We start from the raw sequence: 22,709 nt of genomic DNA on the forward strand, positions 1-22,709 counted from the left end.
AATGAAAATATTTTAACTAAATTTGGTTGATTATTGTGATATAACTGGAAATATATTTTAAATGTTGTGTATTCTTCTTAATTCATCAAGAGCATGAGACAAATAAATTTCCAACTTAGAATAGGCCATAATCCTCACTTTATATTGGCAATAAGTAATTATTTCAAATTCCCGAAATGGTCAACTTCACTGACCTTCTATTACAACTTTGGTAACTTCATCTCAAACTGAATGAATGCAATAATAATTAATTAGATCATTTCATGAATTAAATAATACAACTTATAAGTAATTTCCATTATGAATTGAGATCAAGATCTATCAAGAAATTTATTCTCATAGAATGTTATTATAATTACTGTTTGATGAATGAAATTCAAAGAAACTTTCATCTATCAATGAAATCAGAGTATATTAGACAATGCAATTATTAGTGAATCTATTATGGTATATTTTAAATTCAGTGATCAATCGATAGTTGGTTTTTACAGATCTACTATGTAAATATGTAACGAGTAGTTTATTGTACAAACAATTAGATTTGATCTGTCAACTTTATACTTTAGCGTCATATATATTTAACCAGAGTTGAAGATGTCACAGGTATTCAGTGTTTGACAACGCTTTTACCAGCAACACCTTCTAATATAATTTGTACCCACCGAGAGAAATCAAAAGACAGAGTCGATGAGATCGGAAGAGTGTATTTGGCGATAACCAAAATATCGGAATTCTCTGATCTAATCTGGCTAGCGATTGCAGTAGCAGTTGAGCACAGCGTTACCACACGTGATCTGGTGCGGATGCATGACCGGGCGCCTTCAGCTAGATGAGTCCACTAAAACATATGGTCAGCATCCAATGTCGAAAACTTACAGATCTATTTATTTTGGGGATTTATTTACCGCTACAGAATCATTTCATCAACACTAATAATAATAGTCATTATACTAATAAGTAATCACCATGCAATTATCCATTAACTTTCGTTTAAATGAATCAATATTTGAAAAAAATTATTCAAAACTAAACTTTTTTTGTTTCTATCTTTTTTTCAAATCGATCTTTGTTTTTTTGTTTTCTATTAGACAATACTAAATTCAATGCATAAATATCAACCAAGATTTCATTTAGTACGAGCTAATGATATATTAAGATTACCATATTCAAAATTTCATACTTATACATTTAAAGAAACTCAATTCTTAGCAGTTACTGCTTATCAAAATGAAAAGGTGAGTTAAATTTTTAAAAAAAACTGAACATGTTCTATACTAATTTTGTTTAATACATAAAGAACATTTAAACTGGTGTAGTTTAGTAATTATTGAAAATGATGGATAGAATCTATTATTTACGTCATATGGATATGAATGAAGTATTCTGAACATTAAATTCTTTAGCTAAAATGTGCAATAAACATCCTATCGACAAATTTTCAAAAAATAAATGATGCTATGAACTAACTTTAGTTGCATCACTATTGAAAAATAGGAAACATTTGATAGAAGTTGAATTCTATTTTCGGACTCCTTAGCAGTGTCCATTTATGACTTCAGAGTAGGGGGTCAAATCACTGACTAGGTATTCATTGGTGAACATCTCTGATTTTAATCAATTTAAGATATTGCACGAATATCTCCCACTCCCTGAGGTGGATAACTGCTTCATACCTGACATAGTTGAATTTCAGTAATCACGATTTCTTACTAGAACTCCAGAAATTACATCTTAAAGCTAGTAAACAGTGACCACATGATGTAGTTTTGTTCTACTAACTATTATCCAGGAGTGGACATTCATGACTGTGCCGGGAAATGAACCCATGATCTACAGGCCTAACATCTTGTGCCTAAGCTTTGATTCACTGAGTCGGTATCCAATAGTCTATATATTTTTTTCCATCCAAATTGTTTGCTTGTTTATTATATCAGTTCTAGATCAGAATTCATTCTTATAAGAAAAGGGTGATAAATAAAATTTAGTTCGACAAATAAGAAACAATAAATAAAATCAGTAGGTTTTCTGAAAAATAAAATAATTTGATTACAGTTAAGGAAATATAAATGAACTCAGATTGCACGACGACTTGATTTAAATTCCATATAAATCTATAAATTAAGCCATATCGCAACATGACAATCAAATGTTAATGATGAAGATTTCACTCAAAGAATATCTTTCTACTTTACGATTAATATTTAAAACTAGCTGTTATTATTATTACTAAGTTTTTAAACAATACATTATTATCAGAAGGGGTTTTGTGGAGATTGTAGTAATTTCAACAGTTGAGATCACCGTTGGATGCCGGCTCAGTGGTCTAGTTGGTTAAGCGCCTGGCGCGAGACTGATAGGTCCTGGGCTCCTGGTCGTGGATACGCACTACTGAGGAGTCCCACATTAGGACGAAACAGCCGTCCAGTGCTTCCAGGTTTTCCATGGTGGTCTAGCTTCAATTGACTCATGATCTCAACTGTTGAAACAACACATTATTATTGAGAAGTTTATGTAAAAATCTAGTGTATAGTAATAAGATAAACTAATCATATGAATGTATCTATATGACGTAATTTTGTAAACTACATTACAATATAAATTTTTCATATTAAATTCATAGATAACACAATTGAAAATAGACAATAATCCATTCGCTAAAGGATTTCGTGAATCTGGTGGAGGGAGACGTGATAAAAAGTGAGTTTTAAATAAGATTTTATTTTTATCATTATTATTAGCTTTATTCAATATTATATTTTTGGTACAATAAAAAATTCTAAGAACAAGGTATTTCAACAAGTTTCCATTTCTTACTTCTTGGTCGATCCCATTGATAAATATTGAGTGATCTCCAACTAGAAGTCAGCAGTTCAGGAATCGACATATGAATAATGTACATTCTTTTCTCTGCATATTGCCAGCAACCACGATGTCTCTGATTGGGCTTTTTTGTAACTTGTACAGTGGAAGGTTGTAAACTATTCATAAATGTACCTTAATAGAATGTGATTAATAAACATAATGATATGTTAAAACAAGCAAAAATAGATAACTTGTTGAAATATCTAGATGACAGGAACAAGAAGCTCAGATGTTCAAACAGGCCATCAACTATCCAGTAACAGTTGATACTTGTTTTTAATGAAGTAATATTACTAAACATCATTTTCTGTTACAAATCACTGTAAATGTTTACAAACAAATGAAAATATTAATTTAATCTAAACTAATTAATTCTATTTAATAAATAGATATCATTAGAAGTAGGGATTTGTGGAGATCATAGAGTTTTTATTAGATGAGTTCATTAGCCAAAATGGTTGTCCAGTACTTCCATGTTCTCAATGATGGTCTAACTTACATCGACTCATGAATTCAACTATTATAATAAATATCAATCAGACCTATAGTATCTTTAATGAAGATCAAATTAAATTAAATTTTATTCAATCAGGACATGTAAAATAGTAAATTTCATTTTTAATCATTATGATTCCTTACTGAATTCATCTAGGTAATACAATGTTTAGTTCAGTTACGCCTGTTACTCCCAATAAAGAACAGGCCACTGACCAGCATTTTCCAACCCACTCTGTCCTGGGCCATCCTTTTCAGTTCTATCCAATTTTTGTTCATTTTTCTCTTTCCTGGGTGTAATGTGTTCTTTGTTCGTCCTCTCCTCCTTTGGCCCTCAGGATTCCATGTGAGGGCTTGTCTTGTGACGTAGTTGGGTGCTTTCCTCATTGCGTGTCCTATCCAATTCCAGCGCTTCTTCCTCCGCTGGTATCTGGTTTGTTCTCTCCCCTAGTAGGTTGTTGCTAATAGTGTTTGGTTAACAGATCCGAAATATTTTCCGTAGACAATTGTTAATAAACACTTGCATCTTCTGGATGATGGCTTTCGTAGTCCTCCAGGTTTCCGCCCCACACAGTGGAACTGTCGTGACATTTGTATTGAAAATTATGACCTTGGTGTTGGTTGACAGTTGTTTTGAGTTCCAGATGTTCTTCAGTTGTAAATATACCGCCCTTGCTTTGTCGGTCTGCGCCTTCACATCTGCATGAGATCCACCATGTTCATCAATGATGCATTGTATTTATCTTTATTTTTAAAAATTTTCTTTCTACAATAATCTGATGGTGACTATCAAATTAAAGGTGAAATTCATTTTGAATAGTGAATTTTTATGTCTATTAGAAATCTGAAGATTTTTTCAAAGAATAAAATATAATTTGCTTGAAATAACTGATATCTAAAAAGAAAACTTGAAAATAATAATATTTTTGATTGATATAAACTGTTTTTGATTGATGTTAGATCATCATTGAAAATCTGGAAGCACTGGACGGCCGTTTCGTCCTATTGTGGGAAGTCGTGACCAGTGGAGATAATCTGTGTCGGATAGAGACAGGTATCTACCTCAGTACAATGGAAGATGATCGCGTAGTTTCATGGATTAGTAGACGTTAGAAATTAACACCGTTTGATGCCGACTGAGTGGTCCAGACATTAAGCGTTCGCGCGCGAGTCTGAAGACCCTGGGTTCGGATCACACGAACAGGATCTACAACCCTATACTGATAAAAACTGTTTATCTTAACCAACAATATTTATCTGTTACAATAAGTTCATCGGTATATAAGATAACGATGATATTTCTCACTTAATCTAAATTATGTCACTAGTATTCTGAATGGCTTGCAGTGCAGAAATGATTCATATTAAAGAAAAATTCAATTTACAATAAGATCTCAGTTATAAGTAGTATATAAATATTACGAAACGAAAGGTCCTGGGTTGGAATCTCGCGAGACGAGGTCATGGATGCGCACTGCTGAGGAGTCCCACAATAGAACGAAACAGTCGTCCAGTGCTTTCAGGTTTTCCATGGTGGTCTAGTTTTAATTAACTCATGATCATAACCATTGAAAAAACTGGAATAACTCCAAAAGTCATGATTTTTTTTTACTAAACGCTTGAAAAGTTCATCTGAAACCTAGTTCACAGTAACGATGTAATTGGCTAGACAGTTTTTCAATGACTTCTTGTACAGTATATAAAAATATTTTATTACAAATTATCAATAAATGGTAGGAGTAGTATTAATTTTAACAAATATTGTAACATTTACATACATAACTATATTCTTTTCATTATAGGCGATTAGATAATTTAAAATATCCAAATCGACCAATCATTCATAATTGTGATGATGATCAAAAAAATGGAACACATGAAATTTATGAAAGTCCTAATAATACATCATCCGATACAGAAAATGAACATGAATTTGATGATTTGGATATGCATTTACCTTCACAATTTAATGATAAACATAATTTATCCATGAAAAAATTATTACCATTACATATGAATAGAACAGAATCAAAATCTGTTAAACATTCTAATAAACGTAAGTTTTTTTTCTCTTTTTTTTCGCTGATACACTGTGTATATAATAAGACTTAATAATAAGTTTTTTATTATTATGGATCATGAAGCTAGGCACCATTAAACAGTACAGATTTACGACTCTTCATCAACGTATACCAATCAACGACCTCATTCAAAAAATTAAATTCAGAATCTTTACACCTTCCATTTATTTTGTTATCATTAAACAATCATATTATTTATCTATGCTATTTGGCCTATAGAATACCATTATTATTAATTAATTCCATTTTTCAATAACTATCTAATTGTATACATTTAATAAAAATACATTGAAACTTCGGGCAGTTTAATTGAAACATAGTATAACAGTACTTATTTTATTCACCATTTGATATCAATACTATAAAGATTATTATAAAATTACATAATTTTGGTGGAGTTTTGTTCTCTGAGCTGGACGACCAAACCATCCAGCTCAGAGAACAAAACTCTACCAAAATCATCCACCTGAGCTACAAATCTTCTCCACCATCTCAAAATTACATAATTCTTTATAAACTAACTTACTATGGGAAGTTAATGTGAAGTTATCCATTCTTTTTTGAATGTTTTATGAAAATGCAATATTCAGTGGTTTCGAGGATTTATAAATTCATTTAGTATGTCATTATTGGGTAATAAAAGGATGATTGTCCCTGAGGATTCTATTTTAATTATCTAAAACCATTTACCTATGTCTTCTGTGAACACGACACTATAGGATATCCAATACTTCCCGGATGAAAAAAGTAAATAAAGTGCCAGTTAGATCTTAAAGTGAAATCTTCAGTATAAACTGTTCTCTTAAATGCATCACCTATCCACTACATAAACGGAAAAAATGCCAAAAAATGACTGATTTCTTACATAAATTGAACACTAAAAAAGCAAATAAATAACCTCTTCCAATATTCATGTTTGACTGAAATTAAACGAATATTTTTTTATCAGTATACGGTTGCGGAGATTCTTGAGTTACAATATGAGAGCACTATTTAAAACCTGAAAGCACTGGATGGCTGTTTCGTCCTACTATGCACTCCTTAGAAATGACCATTCACGAATCTGCATGCAGGCCTCGAACCTGGGGCCTTCTGTCTTGCGCGCGAACGCTTAACCTCTAGACGACCATCCAACAGTGTTAATGTCTAACTTTAATCAATCCACGGTATTGTGCAACCATCCCTCATTTTCTCCTGTGGGTAATTGCCTCACACCCAACACAGTTGAACTCCACTGGTCATGGAATCTCACTAAAACTTGCAGAATTCTCTTTCGAAGTTACTCACCGGTGAACACATGATAATTATCAGTATAGCGTTGCAGAGATTGTTGAGTATGTAAAGTCGTGGATGCGCGCTGCTAAGGAGCACCACACCTGGACGAAGCGGCCTTCCATTGCTTCCAGGCTTTCACTGGTGGTCAAACATTGATCACTTCATGGTTTTAATGAAATTTTTTTTGTTTAAACGGAATGTACTCAGTAGTCAACCTCCTAAAGTAATTATAATCATGTACTCATTGGTGACTAGCTTCAAGATATAATTTATGGAGTTCTAGTAAGAAGTCGTGATCAGTGAAGTTCAACCATGTCAGGTATGAGACAGTTATCCACCTCAGGGAATGTAATATCTTAAAAGCCATTGAAATCAAACATGTTCACTATTTGGTGGTTTAAATTCTAAGCGTTTTTATGCAAAACTGAAGTTCCTGGGTCGGATTCCCTGTGGTAGAGTAATGAATATGCACTTCTGTAGAGTGAGTAATAGAACAAAACACCTGTTAAATGCATGCTGGTTCTCGATGGTTGTTTATATAAGATCTTTTTGTGACTTAAATTCCTTGTGTACAAATTCAGCTGGAAAAATATGACCACATAAGTTATTTGAACTGTAAACATTAAAAGTGATTCAATGAACATATCTAATTATAACAATAATGGTTACTATTGTTTATGTCGGATGAATACCGTTTCTTCTCTCCTTCTGATTATATTTCTGAAAATAAGGATGATATTTATACTGTAGTTACTCATTTAAAAAATCTTAATTACACTAAATATGTCCGTAACGCATCTAATACATCAACGATCAAGTATAGGTGCTCTGTTTGTTTCGATTTTCTAATTCTCATTCCATTCTGTGGCTGAAATTATCTACAGTGTCATCAGTGTTTAATAACTGTGATGTGTTCAGCACTTTTAGCCATTTTTCTGTTCATTTAGTGAATGAGTGCTGCTGATTGAAGTATAATTTTCACTGAATATTTCATGTCAGAAATTTGAAGTCTACTACGAAAATATCATTGAAGAGAAACCAAATATGAAAATCAAAAATACATACAAATATATTAAACATTAAAAGCTTGCAATGGAATCTCTAATGAAAATCACACTCTAACATGAAACTTTCCTCACTAAATGAACGGAAAAACAGCTGAAAGCATCGATTCTACCACACTTATTGAATGTTGTTCATTCGGTTAACTTTTTTTAAAGGAATCGAGGCAGTTTTACGTATCAGACGGTGTTGTTCTTGAAATATGTATATGTAATGTAAATCTATAAAAACCTTAATAACAGTAATAAGCATGACCCAATAATTTGGTTGTCACTGTTTGTTTGTTCTCTTCCTGTACAACTAAATGCTCATTCACATAAATGAACAAGTTAGAAAAAAACGAGAAATAAGTCTTCTTTCTCTTTATTTCTTTATCCATCACATAAAATAAAAATGATAATTACGAGATACTGGGAGATAATGTGAATAAATTATAAAGGTCAGAAGACATGATAAGGGAAGGAAGTTTGGTTATGATATACCTAGTGGCAAACCATTGATGACATAGAAATATGTTGTGTTTGTGTGTGAGTGTGCATATACGTGTACATATATATCAGTAACGCGTGTTAACATAAATTAATAGGTTAATGGAACTTAGTAAAATTATACCTTTTTTTTCTAAAAAAAAAAAAGAAATATAATTTGGGACAAATTATGCTTGACGAAACAAATATCAACTCAATAATAAAGTATTTGAATCAGTTCATGATGAAATTTTTACACGTGAATCTTTACAACAAAAGTTCTCATCACATTTTCCCGCTGAGTATAAATTACTACACCTAATATTATCTATCATTAAAAAAGCATGAAATGTTCATGTGTTGCTAAGGTTCGTAACATAAAAGAAGTAGAAAGGGATAAGAAGGATAGAGAGAGATAGAGAGAGCAAACTTTATTCATTATCAAAGTGTTTTTGATTGTGTCTTAAGATCAAAAGAATATAAAGTGAGAGGACAATATGTCATTGAACATTTAAGCATTTATTCAATATAATTAAAAAGTTTTATCCTTTACCTTTTGTTTCTCAGCCACATTTTTTTTCAAGATTTATCAATTACAACTATGATGAAAAACGTGTATTTCACTTATAAACCATCTGCACAGTATATCATTACGATGACTGGTATTTGTTATAATAGATTATAGTTTATTTAATCAGGTTATTATCAGAAAGGGATTTTTGTGGAGATTGTAGTAATTTAATGGTTAAATTCATGATCAGGTTATGTCTATTCAGTCAAAAAGTCCCATTTATCCAGTTCGATGAAGTGTGTTCGCTTTTCTCCACGTAAATCTACAACACACTGATTAGTTAGCAATAGGTTATATACATTTTTGTAGATGATCATTGTTATTATTATGAGTATTGTTATCATATAATATATTTATTCAGAACCCATGTGCAGTATTTTCATTTTTCTCCTCTAATGTTCGCACATTGATACAAATGAAAAAATATACAGGTTTGAATGTCTTAGTATCGATATGTGATTTAGATTTAATACATGTGTTCAAGGTTATAGTGAAGTGCTGTTAATTCGTTTTCTGTCTGGGAAAGAGAAAGTGCTTCGTTATTTTAAAGTTAAGTTGTCATTGTTTCAATCTTTCAAAAGGGCCTACTTAATTTATGCAACAAATTTCGTAATGAACTTTTACTATTGATTGCTTCCAAATTATTTTCTTCCAACATATTTTGAAGGTCGTACAAAACTTATGAAGAAGTGACCCTCAAAGAACAAATTTACCTCCAGACCATATGTACATTGATCACATTTTCACTCCCCTAAATACAAGAACATTTTTACACATACTGCAACCCAACAATCGTTGTGTTTCTTGATATTAGTCCTGTCTTTGATTCGGTGGACAAGAACTGTCCTTTGGAATCTTCTGCTAAAGAGCCATTTATCTCCGAAGTTTGTTTACATCTTGCATAACGGATGTTACATTAAATATGACTTAGAATAGTGAATAATAAACTTTCAAATATCAAGTAAATTGTTAATGAAAATACAGAATATTCAAGTCTCATTGTGAATATTAACACTTAGATTCAAGTATATTTAGACACCAATTCTCAAATAAGATAAAACGCACGTGTTGATATTTACTGATAGCTGCTATCCATCTTTAATAAAAATTTAGGAAACAAATTACATATTTTCTCCTCTTTTTCATAGAGTTGATTATTCTAAAATGTACAACTTAATTACAACATACTTTGTACTTTATTTTTCATTGGTTTAGGTAATGGATCGAAAGGATTAGTTGATTTTACTGGTCGAGTTGGAAAAATACGTCGAACACATCAACATAATCAATACTTTTATTCTTCTAATGATAATATCTATACAACAGATTTCTCCGTAAATAATGAACATAATTTATATTATCCAAAAGGTATCGACTCAAAACAACATCATTCATCATCAATGTTTTTATGTCCATCTACATTAAAAAATAAAAATAATCTATGTTCTTCACCTTATACAGATTTAAAATGTAATTCTTTAGGCAATTTTTCTAAACTCAATGAAATTCCACCAAATGTAACAGTTATTTCAAGTGAATCAATTGGATATTTTAATCATCCTACTATTAATCAACATACAATTATAAATCATGAAAATGCTAATTATTTATCACAATCTGAAAAAGTTATTGATCCGGAAAAAATTGGATCATCTACTCATACTACTACTACTACTACTACTAATAATAATAATAATATTAATATTAACAAACAGTTCATTTCTAGTCCATTGAATAAATTTCTTTCAAATTGGACAAATCATTTTACATCACAATTAATTCAAAATCAATTGGTCGATCAAAAATCATCCAATTATTCAGTTTCATCTGATTCATCTTTACCACAGTCATTCTCATTAGCAACAACATCAACAATACAAAATTCTTTTCAAAATTCAATAAATTCAATGCAATATTTACAACAATCCAATGAATCAATGAATAGATCACATTTTAATTCTATGAATCCATTGTCAAATTATACCGCAAATTTAGCTATTTACATGCAACAATACCCACAATTTCTATCACATATTTTATCGTTATTTCATCAGAATTCATTTCCTTTAGATACATCTCATAGAAATTATGTAACTACATCAAGTCCACAATTAAATGATAATAATATTGTTACAACTAATCATTATGCAATAAATCCTAATTATAATTCTACTATAACTAGTAAAAACAATAACAATGATACTACTTCATGTAATATTGATGTTATGAATGACGATGTCGATATAATCATGTCTAAATCGAAATTAAATTCAGAACAACGATCCCCCGATTTCTCTATTGATGCTCTAACTAGTTTACAACAAAATTCTAGATCACCAAAATTAATAAATCAATCCGTCCCATCATCCTCTTCATCATCATCACCATCACCATCTTCATCAACATCACCCTTTTCTTCGCATGTAATTATCAGTGAATCATTGTCTGTGCAGTCAATCGATTCAGATGATCAGTCAGTTTATAAACAACTGGGAAGTGATTCCATTAATAAAATATCTACAGAGAAAAAGAATAAAAGATAATAAAAAATTTTTCAGTAAACAATAACAATAACATCATCATCGTGAATAATAAACATGAATTATAGTTGTTTCTTTGAATCATATGGTCATTTTAGCTTATTGTTCAATGGATCTAATATAAATGTATTTATACATACATAAGAGATGATAAGAAAAAAACAAACATGAATTCTGTGATTAAATTACAAATTTTAATGCCCAATCTATACATAATCTTAATTAAAATAAATTGTACTGTATATTTTATTCTTATCTAATACAAAAACACACATACACAACAAATCTCCATGACTATTGTATAATTCAGTGATATTTAACTTCATTATAATCATATTCAGAGTTGTATTTATAATGATAATGATAATGTTCACATTAGACTATAAATTGTAACAGAACCTATTCACTGTGAGTAGAATCAGTTAGAATTGATTACACTGATTTTCCCTTAAAATAGAAAGAATACAAAATATAGAGAAAAAAGAATGAGAGAAAAGAAATAGTCATAATAATAGCAATAAAACAAACAAAACGAAATTGATTCAAACTGTTATCATTCCATTTATTTACCAGAATATTGCATCATATTACTAAAATAGCAAATATATACACTGATAAATTTTTACATTCGGTGAAATATATAATTTATTAGTTATGCGTATATCATCCACGTGTGTGTAATGCATAAAATTAAATGTACAGTCAATAAATACATTCCGTCTTATGGTTGATTCTATTATTACTGGGTTTTTTTCGTGGTTGTTATCGTCAATACTACTTATTATCATGCAATAGAAAACATTCAAATCAACTAGTTAGTTTACAAAGTTAATCTACTTAAGTATTTATTCAGTAGTTTGATTGCATGATAACAGTATCCGTTAACGATATATTGAAAATTGTATATTGTCTAGTAATAATAATACAAATGATGTAATAATGTCAGGCATTATTTGATTTATTTAACTGATAAGCTTTTTAATGTCTATCAATTCGTTTGTTTTTTTATTTGCTTTTTCTTTCAAACATACTCTTCTTCAATAAAAGATATCTTGAGTGGTAGTATTCTACAGTTGACATTCCTATGATTAGTTTTTATTTCAAATTTTGATTGTGTTTTAATTATGTTCTTCTGACTTGACCATTTTGTATTTATTATACTAAATGATTGGAGAACGGAATGAGAGATAACTTCTTTCTAATAAAAAAAAACCAAAACATTTTTATTTTCCATTCAGACATTTAGAACTTTCATAATAACATGATATGTATAAGCATGTAATGTACTTATGAATATTGCTATGGTTTTTCATTTCCCTTGAATAAAATTTACAATTAGTGTTGTTATTACTATAACTTGAGAAAGATTAGTTAGTGAATCTGAATCATAATACAAATATGAATATATGGAGATTGATTTGGCGATTAAGGGGTCGATTGTCAAGTGGTAGTGTTGATTAGGTGTTTTATTCTTAATATGATATAAAAAAATTTCAGTCATAATTTCTGCAACTTCTTGATGAAGCTATCAAAGATACGATTATTGCTTATTTGTATCATTTGTGAAAAATACTGAGATTTAAAACTAATTTCGTCACAAATTGGTATAAATTTAGGAACGGATGAAAATATAGAACTATTAGACAGTCATTGTGTCCTATGCAGCAATCCTTGAGAAATGCGTAGACCCATACCTATATATGTTTGAAATTGGGACATTCATGTCTATCAGGTTTAGCCCCCAAATGCCGTGCTACGGTCGGGGGTGGGGAGGGTCATCCCTCCCTCTAGAAATGCTCTCACATGGCCATGCGTATACAGCCACTGTCAAGGAAGTCCTACTTACTGACTTCTTGCAGAGCGAGTGTTGTTCATAGAATTGAGAAGACAAAAAGAGAATGTCTGGCGCTTTAAGACAGCTGATGGACATGGAGAGTCCACCTAGAGAAGTTGGAAAACCCTGACTCCAAACAGTAGTGCACATGAGCCCCAGTATTTTGAGGTAACAAATGGCGTATGAACAAGTTGTTGGTCACCGGCTAACGTGGGACTGTATCTCTTGACATTGCTCCACTGCCCTGTGGATCAGAACTCTGGGTCGAAGGCTCCGGGTGCGGCCCCCCAAGAAAACCACCTGCTCAGTTTGGGCACCCACACACAAATCAAACGAGTTGTGTGACGCATATATATTCAGTGCCCCTTTGTATCAATATTTATGTGATCAAATAAATAAATAAGACCCAGCTGAAATCCAATAACTCGGGTTTTTAACGACAGTCAAGTCATGACATTGCCCAGTGACGTCGGTCTATGATTTTCTGCGAGATGGAGTTGTGAGTGATGGCGTTCATTTATATGAACAAAACACTTCAGATAATCTCATTTTTAATCATCATAACTTAATAGTTGTATTAGATACAATTATTTTTATTATTACCACTACTACTAGCAATACCTGTTGTTAATACATTGCAAAAAATATATCAGTGACCCTACCAAAATATGCTGATATACAATATTAATTAATTTCTTATTTATTTTTTAAGTAACAGGAAAATTTACGGCTAAAATCCAATCCACTTATAATCATTATTTTGTAAATAATCTTATTAGTGTACTTACTTTTTTAAACACCAGAATGGCATATAAACATAAATAAGGAATCCAATCTTGATTCCGTCAATTTATGTACGATACACGAAAAAAAATCTGTTAAACAATGTGTGCATCTGTAAACATACATATAAACTTTCTATCTCTCTGTTTGTTTGGTAGATCAAAAATGTGAATTGAATAAGAGTTGAATATAATACGAATATTTTTAAAAAACAAACAAACAACTGTATGAATGTATTAGATGCACAAACTTACTGACCACATCGTAGTTATCTGCTAAATAAACATATTTAAATGAATAATGGCGCCATATAGCCAGTAAAATGTTATATTCTAAATATAATTTAAGGTTCATATATATATATATATATATATATATATATATATATATATATTTCCTCGGATCTTTTTACAGAATTGCATAAACCAGTACAGCAATCGTCTGATCTATTAAATATTACTCTAATATTGCAATCAATCAGATGTATATATATATAGTGAAGTTTAGTTTTCTTGACAAAAAGAAACAAATTGTTCATTACTGAACTATTCTGCTCTATTATCTGTTGTCAGCACTTTAAGATTACTAAACAAATAATTCTTTCTGTCTAATCAATGATGATAATTTGTAATCTGCTCTTTGTTTGCTACATGTGATTTATAGGTAATTCGCCTGAAATATATCTGTTTAATCTTTAAATTATATATTATTATTCTCTATGTTAAATAATAGATGCTCAACAAAATTGTTATAAAACAGTTAATGATGATGTGATGAAATGTATAGTGTAGAAGCTTTATATTGGTTAACTCTGTCAGTTCAACAATCTGATAAAACGACAGTAATTCAATGTATAACACTACTTTTGATTGAGCTTGTTGTAATAGTAAATTAGAGAATGGTGTAAAGATATATTCTGTGCAATATATTTAAATACAAATATAATATAATCTCAGAAATATTTATTTTATTTAATAGCTGAATTCATGAGTCAATTGAAGCTAGACCATCATGGAAAACCTGGAAGCAGTGGACGGCCGTTTCGTCCTAGTATGGGACTTCTCAGTAGTTCGTATTCACAATCCCACTCTGTAAGGTTCGAACCCAGGATCTATCTGTTTCGCGTGCGAACTCTTAACCTTTAGACCACTGAGCCGGCATCCAATAGTGTTAATGTCTAACTTCAACTACTGGGGAGTTCCATACTAGGACGAAACGGATTTTCTGTGTTTCCAGGTCTTCATAGTGGCCTAGGTTCAAATGACTCATGAATTCAACTATAAAATTACTATAATATCCACAAAACCTCTCTCTGATTATGATATTTAGTTAGTTAGTTAGTTAGATAAAAAATATTAAGTAGATACTTGTTATTTTATCTCTCAGTAAATGAATAATTAACAGTGATTCCCGAATGTTAAACAACTTATCCACATTACTATGAACATGTTTAACTTTCGAACAAAAATTTTAAAAAGTAATTAATGTATTCAAGAAGAAACTTAAGGACGAATGACATTTTATAATAATGTATGAATACTGGAAATAAAACCATAAAAACTACTGATTAGAGACTAAGTAAAATAACTCTCCAATGTTGTGGATGGAATTTCTAATGTGAGAATAATTAGTAAATTAAATCAATTATTTTAAGATGATTGATAATTTGCATAAAAATAATGTGATGAGACTGAAATTTATGGATGAACCAAGCAGATATAAGATAACAAGTCTTGAATTTGAGAACGAAATTCATTCATCCATTTGGCATTTTGGCTGATGTCAATTAGTGATGAAAACACTAAATCTAACTCCTAACCCTGTTTCTTCATTAATAAAAGTTGCCGACGAATTTGCTATGATAAATTTAGTCAATGTATTTTAATTCATATTTATTGGTTGTTTGGATCTTTCCACTGATTCTTAGAACTGCAATTGATCAGTCCGTTTTTGACAAATGTGCATCCTGTACTGATCGGTTCGATATTGTCTTAAATCACAAGCTTTATAAGCAGAGATAATTGGTGGATAGCAGGGGAATTTAGAACGCGTGTTTCGTTCTATTTTAGACATTTAGGCTGGATGTATATGCATCCCATATGTAATCCACACATAATGTACATATAAAAAAATTGATCAACTGCAACACCAAATATCAATGAAAAGATTTCAACAATATGTATTAATCGAAATTCATCCCAGTGCACAAGTGAGTGACCATGTGAACTCTGTATCTAAATGGATAGTGCGATGAAGTTTGAAGTAAAAGTTACGGGGTTCAAGCTCCGGGATAAACATCAACTTTGGAATACATGTCCCAAATAGGAAAAAACTCACGTCCTGGATTCCACTGTTAGCCCTCGTTAAGAAACATATTCCACGATTTAAAGATATATTTGCTTCCGGAAAATATTTTGATTACCTCTACTGATAAGAGACTGACAAATTAATTGTCAAACTATTTTAGAAGTTATCAGTTACTTCTAGTTGGGTTTTTAATTATATTTTTAAAATTAGTGAAATTTAAGTCGACTAATTAGTGATTGTCACTGAAAACTGTTTGATCATTGATTAGTCTCATAATGTGTTGGATTTTTAAAGATAAATACTGTGGCTTTTGCTGCACATCATTTTTATTTTGACTATAATGTTCTGTAAATGATTAAGTATGAGTTCCACACTAGAACTAAACCGCCGTCCAATGCTTCCAGATTTTCAATGGTGGTCGAACATCCATCGATTCATGATCTCAATCAAAAGAAAAAAAAATTAGTAAAGTGTAAATTTTTGTTTCTAAATATACGTAACTATGATAAAGTTGATTTTAAGTCATTGATTTCTTGCCCTGTTCATTCATAACTTTATTCTTCACAGAGAATTACTTCATGAACGTTGAATGGTCTAACATATTTTTTTAATGGTTGTACAACCAATGATAGCGTTAATATACAAGCTTTAGTATACCTTGAGACATATTTCATTTAATTATCTTTACTTATCTTCAATGAGACCAAAATAACTTTATTATTATATCTTATCACAAGTCAGTAGTAATCAAACATTGTATTTATTATAAATTAGGCTGATATTAACAGGGATCATAATGAAACAATTCTGGATAAAATCATTTTTAAATACATATACACCTTTATGATTCCATTTTTATAACTGCTGTTCAGTGGTTGAAAGAATAATCATGAAATCAATAAAAATCTCAGTTAACCGACCAAAATGGTTACGCATGTGTATTTTGAACAACGAACTCTTTTTTGTCGTAGTCTACTACTATGTTGTTCAATTCATTGAACTAACTAGTATTAAAATATCTACAAAATACTATTGATAAATATGTGTATGTATGCCGGTGGTTGCTGGTAGTTTTAAATCTGAAAAAAAATATGACGAATAAATGAATTTTACTTTGTAGTAAAAGTCGAAACGGCATTCAGCGGAACCATTTCAAGAGTTAATGTGTTCGATAATTATCGAATATGATTGCTTCTACTGACTGTTGATAACTAGATAGTTATAGATTATATAATCTTATTGTTATAAAGCAATCATATGATGATTTAAAAAAAGACAGCGGAAAAATTGACATAATCGTTCATCGTATCTTCATATAGTTAACATTTATAACATATTAATTTGTTACACTATGACAGCGAATACTCTTTTTCACAGGAATCTTTTTTAATGTGGAGAAAATAACAAGTCCCTATATTTTTAATGGCAAAAAAAGAACTCATTTCTCTTTGAATTGGTGTCTAATCCCTTATAGTGAAAATTTATGCGCATATACAGAGATTGAAGATATTTAGGGCTATAATTTATAACATGTACATATATATTTTCTCTAAATTCTTATGTAGCACAGAAAAACTTGTAGATGTAACATAAAAATTTAAGGAATTTATTATAACTATTGTAAAAATAATGACAGAATTTAAAGTAGTTTGTTAATTCACTTGGTATTGTTTGGCTTGTATCTTCCCATTGAGGTTTAAGACGTCAATTGATCAGTCTGTTATTGGCACATGTGCATACTGTGCGTATGCCTCGATATGGCCTTAATTCACAAGCTTTTTGTAAGCAATGATGGATAGTGGCTAGCAGTGGAATCCAGGACGCGCATTTCGTGAATAACGCGATGGAGTTTGAAGCAAATGGTACTGAGTTCGAGTCCAAGAGTGAACATCAACTATGAGATGCAGCTGCATCCAGCTGAAGAGTCCCGAATGAGACGAAACGCGCGTCCTGGATTCCACTGCTAGCCAATATCCATCATTGCTTACAAAACAGTTTGTTAATTGCTTTATTTTGCAATCGAAAACTACTGATGTGATCGATTAAAAGACTATCTAGACTTAAAAGATGAGCTGTGCTTACAACTACAATTTATATCGCTATAAATGAATTAAATAACTTCAGTTATTAGATTCTGAACTAAATGTTGAAAGAGTGACGGTTGTATTTCTAATCTGAGGTCAACATAAAGTAAAAATATCGGTCGGTACTTTTTTATTTATCAATAACAAACATATCATCTATCACAATGTATTTTATTATTCAACTTGATGATGATAAACGACATTGATAGTTGGAATTCAATTTTCTAAGAAAGTAGCAGAATGCATTTGATCTAATGTTTGAGTAAACAATAACGGGAAGTGTTCGATTGATTATTTTCATGATTTTTAATACTCAGGTGACGTTTTAGCTAGTACCATTTAGGAATGAGAACCATTTGTTAATGTACATCAAATATATGTGTTGGCTTACTTTACTATAAGAAAATTTCCCAGTGTTTCCTAAAACCGGTATATCTGGCTTTTTTTAATTATCATTCACTAATATGTATGTTAAATGTTGTTCAGTTTTTTGCATACAGAAAGAAGTGTTTTATTATCAGAAATACCTAGAATACACTGTTAAAAGAAAAAATTGCAATTGATTAATTCTAGTTCAGGAATCTTTCAGTAATTCATACATACAACACTAGCATCAAATCTTACGGTGGGTACATTACCTTTAGACCACAAATTTAGAACGCAATAATTCACTAATTCCAACTTCAGTCAATTTGTAGTATTAAATAAGAATCTTTTAATTCCGTCGGTGATATTTGTGTTACTTCCGAAAACAGTGCAATTCAATTAATCATTTAGAATTTCATTAACATTACTTGATTTTATCAAACTAATGTTAGCTTTTAACGAAAATTAACTTCAGATTATCAGAATTGGGATTTTTAGAGATTATAATCAGTTTAGTAGTTGAATTCATGAGTCGATCTAAGCTAGGTCACCATTGAGAGCCTGGAAGCACTAGACGACAGTTTAGCCCTAGTATGGGACTCCTCAGCATTACGTATCCACGATCCAGCAAGCAAGACTTCAACCCAAGACCTTCAGCCTCGAATACGAACGCTTAACTTTCAATTCAGTGGTGTAGAGGACTCCTAGGACTGAACGGTCGTCCAGTGCTTCTAGGCTTTTAGTGGTGATCTAGCTTAGATCGACTCATTAATTCAACTACTGAAATAATTCTAAATGTAAAATTTACTAAAAATTCATCTTCATAAAGTGAATTCAACATTATAAATGTATAAATATTTATCATTTGATAACTTAACAAAACTTGTAGTGATATACCTAAACTAAGAGGTTACAATCCCGAATACATGTATCACGTAACAGATATATATTACGTAGCATTTATCTTTGATTAACGAGTCATCATTTTTTATATCTTATCAGCATCATCATCATCATCTGCATCATCTATGATTTAACGTTTATAATAATTAATAAAATGTATAAATTTTCATCAAGATCATTTTTCTTACAGAGACTTATGAATTAAAGAGCGCTCCTTGAATTAAGAGTAAAATACTTTTGAACTTCGCTAACTGTTAAAATAGAATAATTATTTAGTTAGAAGGAAGTGAATTGAAGATGTTCCCCCCCCCTAAAAAATTACAGGATCTGCAAGATCACAAAAGTTCTTTAAATATAGCTTTTAAAATTATTCAGAGCTGTAGAAAAAAGGTAGTTATGTTATGAACAACAATTAATTCAATGATAAATCTTTTATAATATATATCCCTGTATGAAATAGGAAAATATTAGGGAAAATTACATTATTCACCCAAGGATCGAACCCAGGACTTTTGTACCTTGCATCGGACAACTTAACATGCAGTCGGAATTTAACGGTTTTAGTATGAATAAACAAAAGTTGTGTTTTATATTCCAGTAGCTTTTTTTAGTTTCAATCAGTAATACATGAATTTCAAATGCAACAATGCCAAATCAAATTCAAATTAATCAGAACTGTAAGGTGAAGTTAAATACATGAAGTTTCTTTAATTAAATGTAAAAATGCTATTAATATTTGGAACTAAACGAGACATTTAAATTTTGATTTTCTTATAATGATATAATGAAATTAATATGATATTTTCAGTAGAAAACGCAATTCAACTATACTGTATACTGGATCATAAGAACCGATCATATTTAAGGTAACCTAATTATAAACTGAACCAAGGTCAACTTATTTATCAAAAGCATAGATACGATTAAGTGAAAACCTCCACGTGAAATAAACGTTGATGTTGTCCAGAGCAATGATGAAAGCTTCTTAAGTCAAGTACCCATATGAAAGAGCACAACACAACTAAAGGAACACACCTGAGCTACAAATTTTTAATGTCATTTCAATAAATCCATCAAATTAACTAGACAAATAAGAAGTTCTAGTAACAGTCACAAAACTCGTTCAATTTAGTCATAATAATATTTTTATTTAGTACTAATTAGTTGGGAAAAAATACAACAATTTTTCAATACATCATATCCTTCATTAACAGGATTCTTTAAAAAATGTTATCTTCTAATGAAGTAAACATTGAGTCAATAGTAAGCTCAATAATAAGTCAATACAAATGCTTCTCATTCTTACCGACTAGTTAATAATCATCCTGATTTGTAAAAAGGCATTTTCTTCAAGAACATTTATACTATAAGTACGTGCATTAGCTAAACATTTGATATTTTAACATTTGTGAGTTAACGACAAAGGTTAACATGATACTTGTAGCAATTTCATTCTTAAAAGAAATCATATGCACAAAGTAATTATTATTATCATTAGCTTTATTCAATATTATATTTTTGGTACAATAAAAAATTCTAAGAACAAAGTATTTCAATAAGTTTCCATTTCTTACTTCTTGGTCGATCCCATTGATAAATATTGAGTGATCTCCAACTAGAAGTCAGCAGTTCAGGAATCGACATATGAATAATGTACATTCTTTTCTCTGCATATTGCCAGCAACCACGATGTCTCTGATTGGGCTTTTTTGTAACTTGTACAGTGGAAGGTTGTAAACTATTCATAAACGTACTTTAATAGAATGTGATTAATAAACATAATGATATGTTAAAACAAGCAAAAATAGATAACTTGTTGAAATATCTAGATGACAGGAACAAGAAGCTCAGATGTTCAAACAGGTCACCAATATTATTCTCACCATGTTTGTAACACCGCTAAAAATCTGTTTTAGTGTTAATTTCATCTCATGTAGGTAAATTTGATTATTAACTTATATGAACTGAATACTTAACAATACCTACCGAATACAAGAATATTTGAAATGAAATGCAGTAACTATTAACCCTTTTATCACTTTCATACGTTGTTCAAACTGAACAATATCCAATAAAACTCAAAAACTTATTATCACTGCATAAATAAAAAGCATCCACATTTCTAACTCTGAAGTTAAATAATGAAACTTCATATAAAAATCGATGTTTAGTTTCCATCTTTTGTTGTTGTTGCTTGGATCAACTTACTTATCAATAATTTTTAAACTCAATAGTTGAAATCATGAGTCAATTGAAGCTAGACCACTAGGGAAAACCTGGAAGCACTGGACGACCGTTTCAACCTAGTATGGGACTCCTCAGCAGTGCGCATCCACGATCCCGTCCGCCGCGAGATTCGAACCCAAAACCTAACAGTCTCGCGCGCGAGCGCTTAACCATTAGCCCACTGAGCCGGCATCCAACAGTGTTAATGTCTAAATTCAATCAATCGACGAAATTGCGCCACCGTACATCATTGTCTTGAAGCTTCACGAAACAGTCGTCCAGTGCTTCCAGGTTTTCCCTAGTGGTCTAGCTTCAAGTGACTCATGATTTCAACTATTGAAATTACTAAAATCTCCACAAAACCCCTTCTAATCATTTTTAAACTAATGTAAAATCTTGATATAAGACATTGGTTACATTGATCATTAAATCGGGTGACTTGTTAATTCACATTATCACATATTTTTATGAATATTTATAATAACATATGCATAAATAGTTTTAATATAGTCAACTTAAATATTCATTATGGCTTTTTTAATTGTTTTAATTACCTAGTTAATGAATAGATTGAATACTTCTAGAATTTAGACATTTAAGAGTCAATTTAATATTTAAAAGAGAAAATGCAACTACATAAGATAACTTATTACTTTTCTTTTAAAGAATTGTAGTTACTTTATAAATGAACATGAGAAATTCACAATAAAATAGAATTACTATACGGATAATATATAACTACTGATAAGTCAGCTAAGTTAGCTTTTAGAATTAATGTGCTAATAGTATTTAATTTTCAATGATAATAATTTATCAGAAAATGAAATCATATTGTGAATTTATATTTATATAT

The 22,709-nt window shown here is 30.5% G+C and overlaps 1 protein-coding gene across 1 annotated transcript in view; it reads left to right on the forward strand.

Moving 5' to 3' along the window:
- Window positions 1-12,671, forward strand: part of TBX3_2 (T-box transcription factor tbx3) — a gene marked incomplete at its 5' end in the record, with an annotated part of 30,554 nt that extends 17,883 nt beyond the window's left edge. Inside the window, 4 exons of the mRNA XM_035729823.2 lie at window positions 1,089-1,235; window positions 2,621-2,697; window positions 5,160-5,413; window positions 10,029-12,671. Coding sequence (XP_035585308.1) covers window positions 1,089-1,235; window positions 2,621-2,697; window positions 5,160-5,413; window positions 10,029-11,356 — 1,806 coding nt within the window. The 3' untranslated portion in view covers window positions 11,357-12,671. The remainder of the gene's footprint in view (window positions 1-1,088; window positions 1,236-2,620; window positions 2,698-5,159; window positions 5,414-10,028) is intronic.
- Between the last annotated feature and the right edge of the window lie 10,038 nt (window positions 12,672-22,709).

This window comes from Schistosoma haematobium, chromosome 4, assembly GCF_000699445.3.
Source record: "Schistosoma haematobium chromosome 4, whole genome shotgun sequence".
Taxonomy (NCBI): Eukaryota; Metazoa; Platyhelminthes; class Trematoda; order Strigeidida; family Schistosomatidae; genus Schistosoma; species Schistosoma haematobium.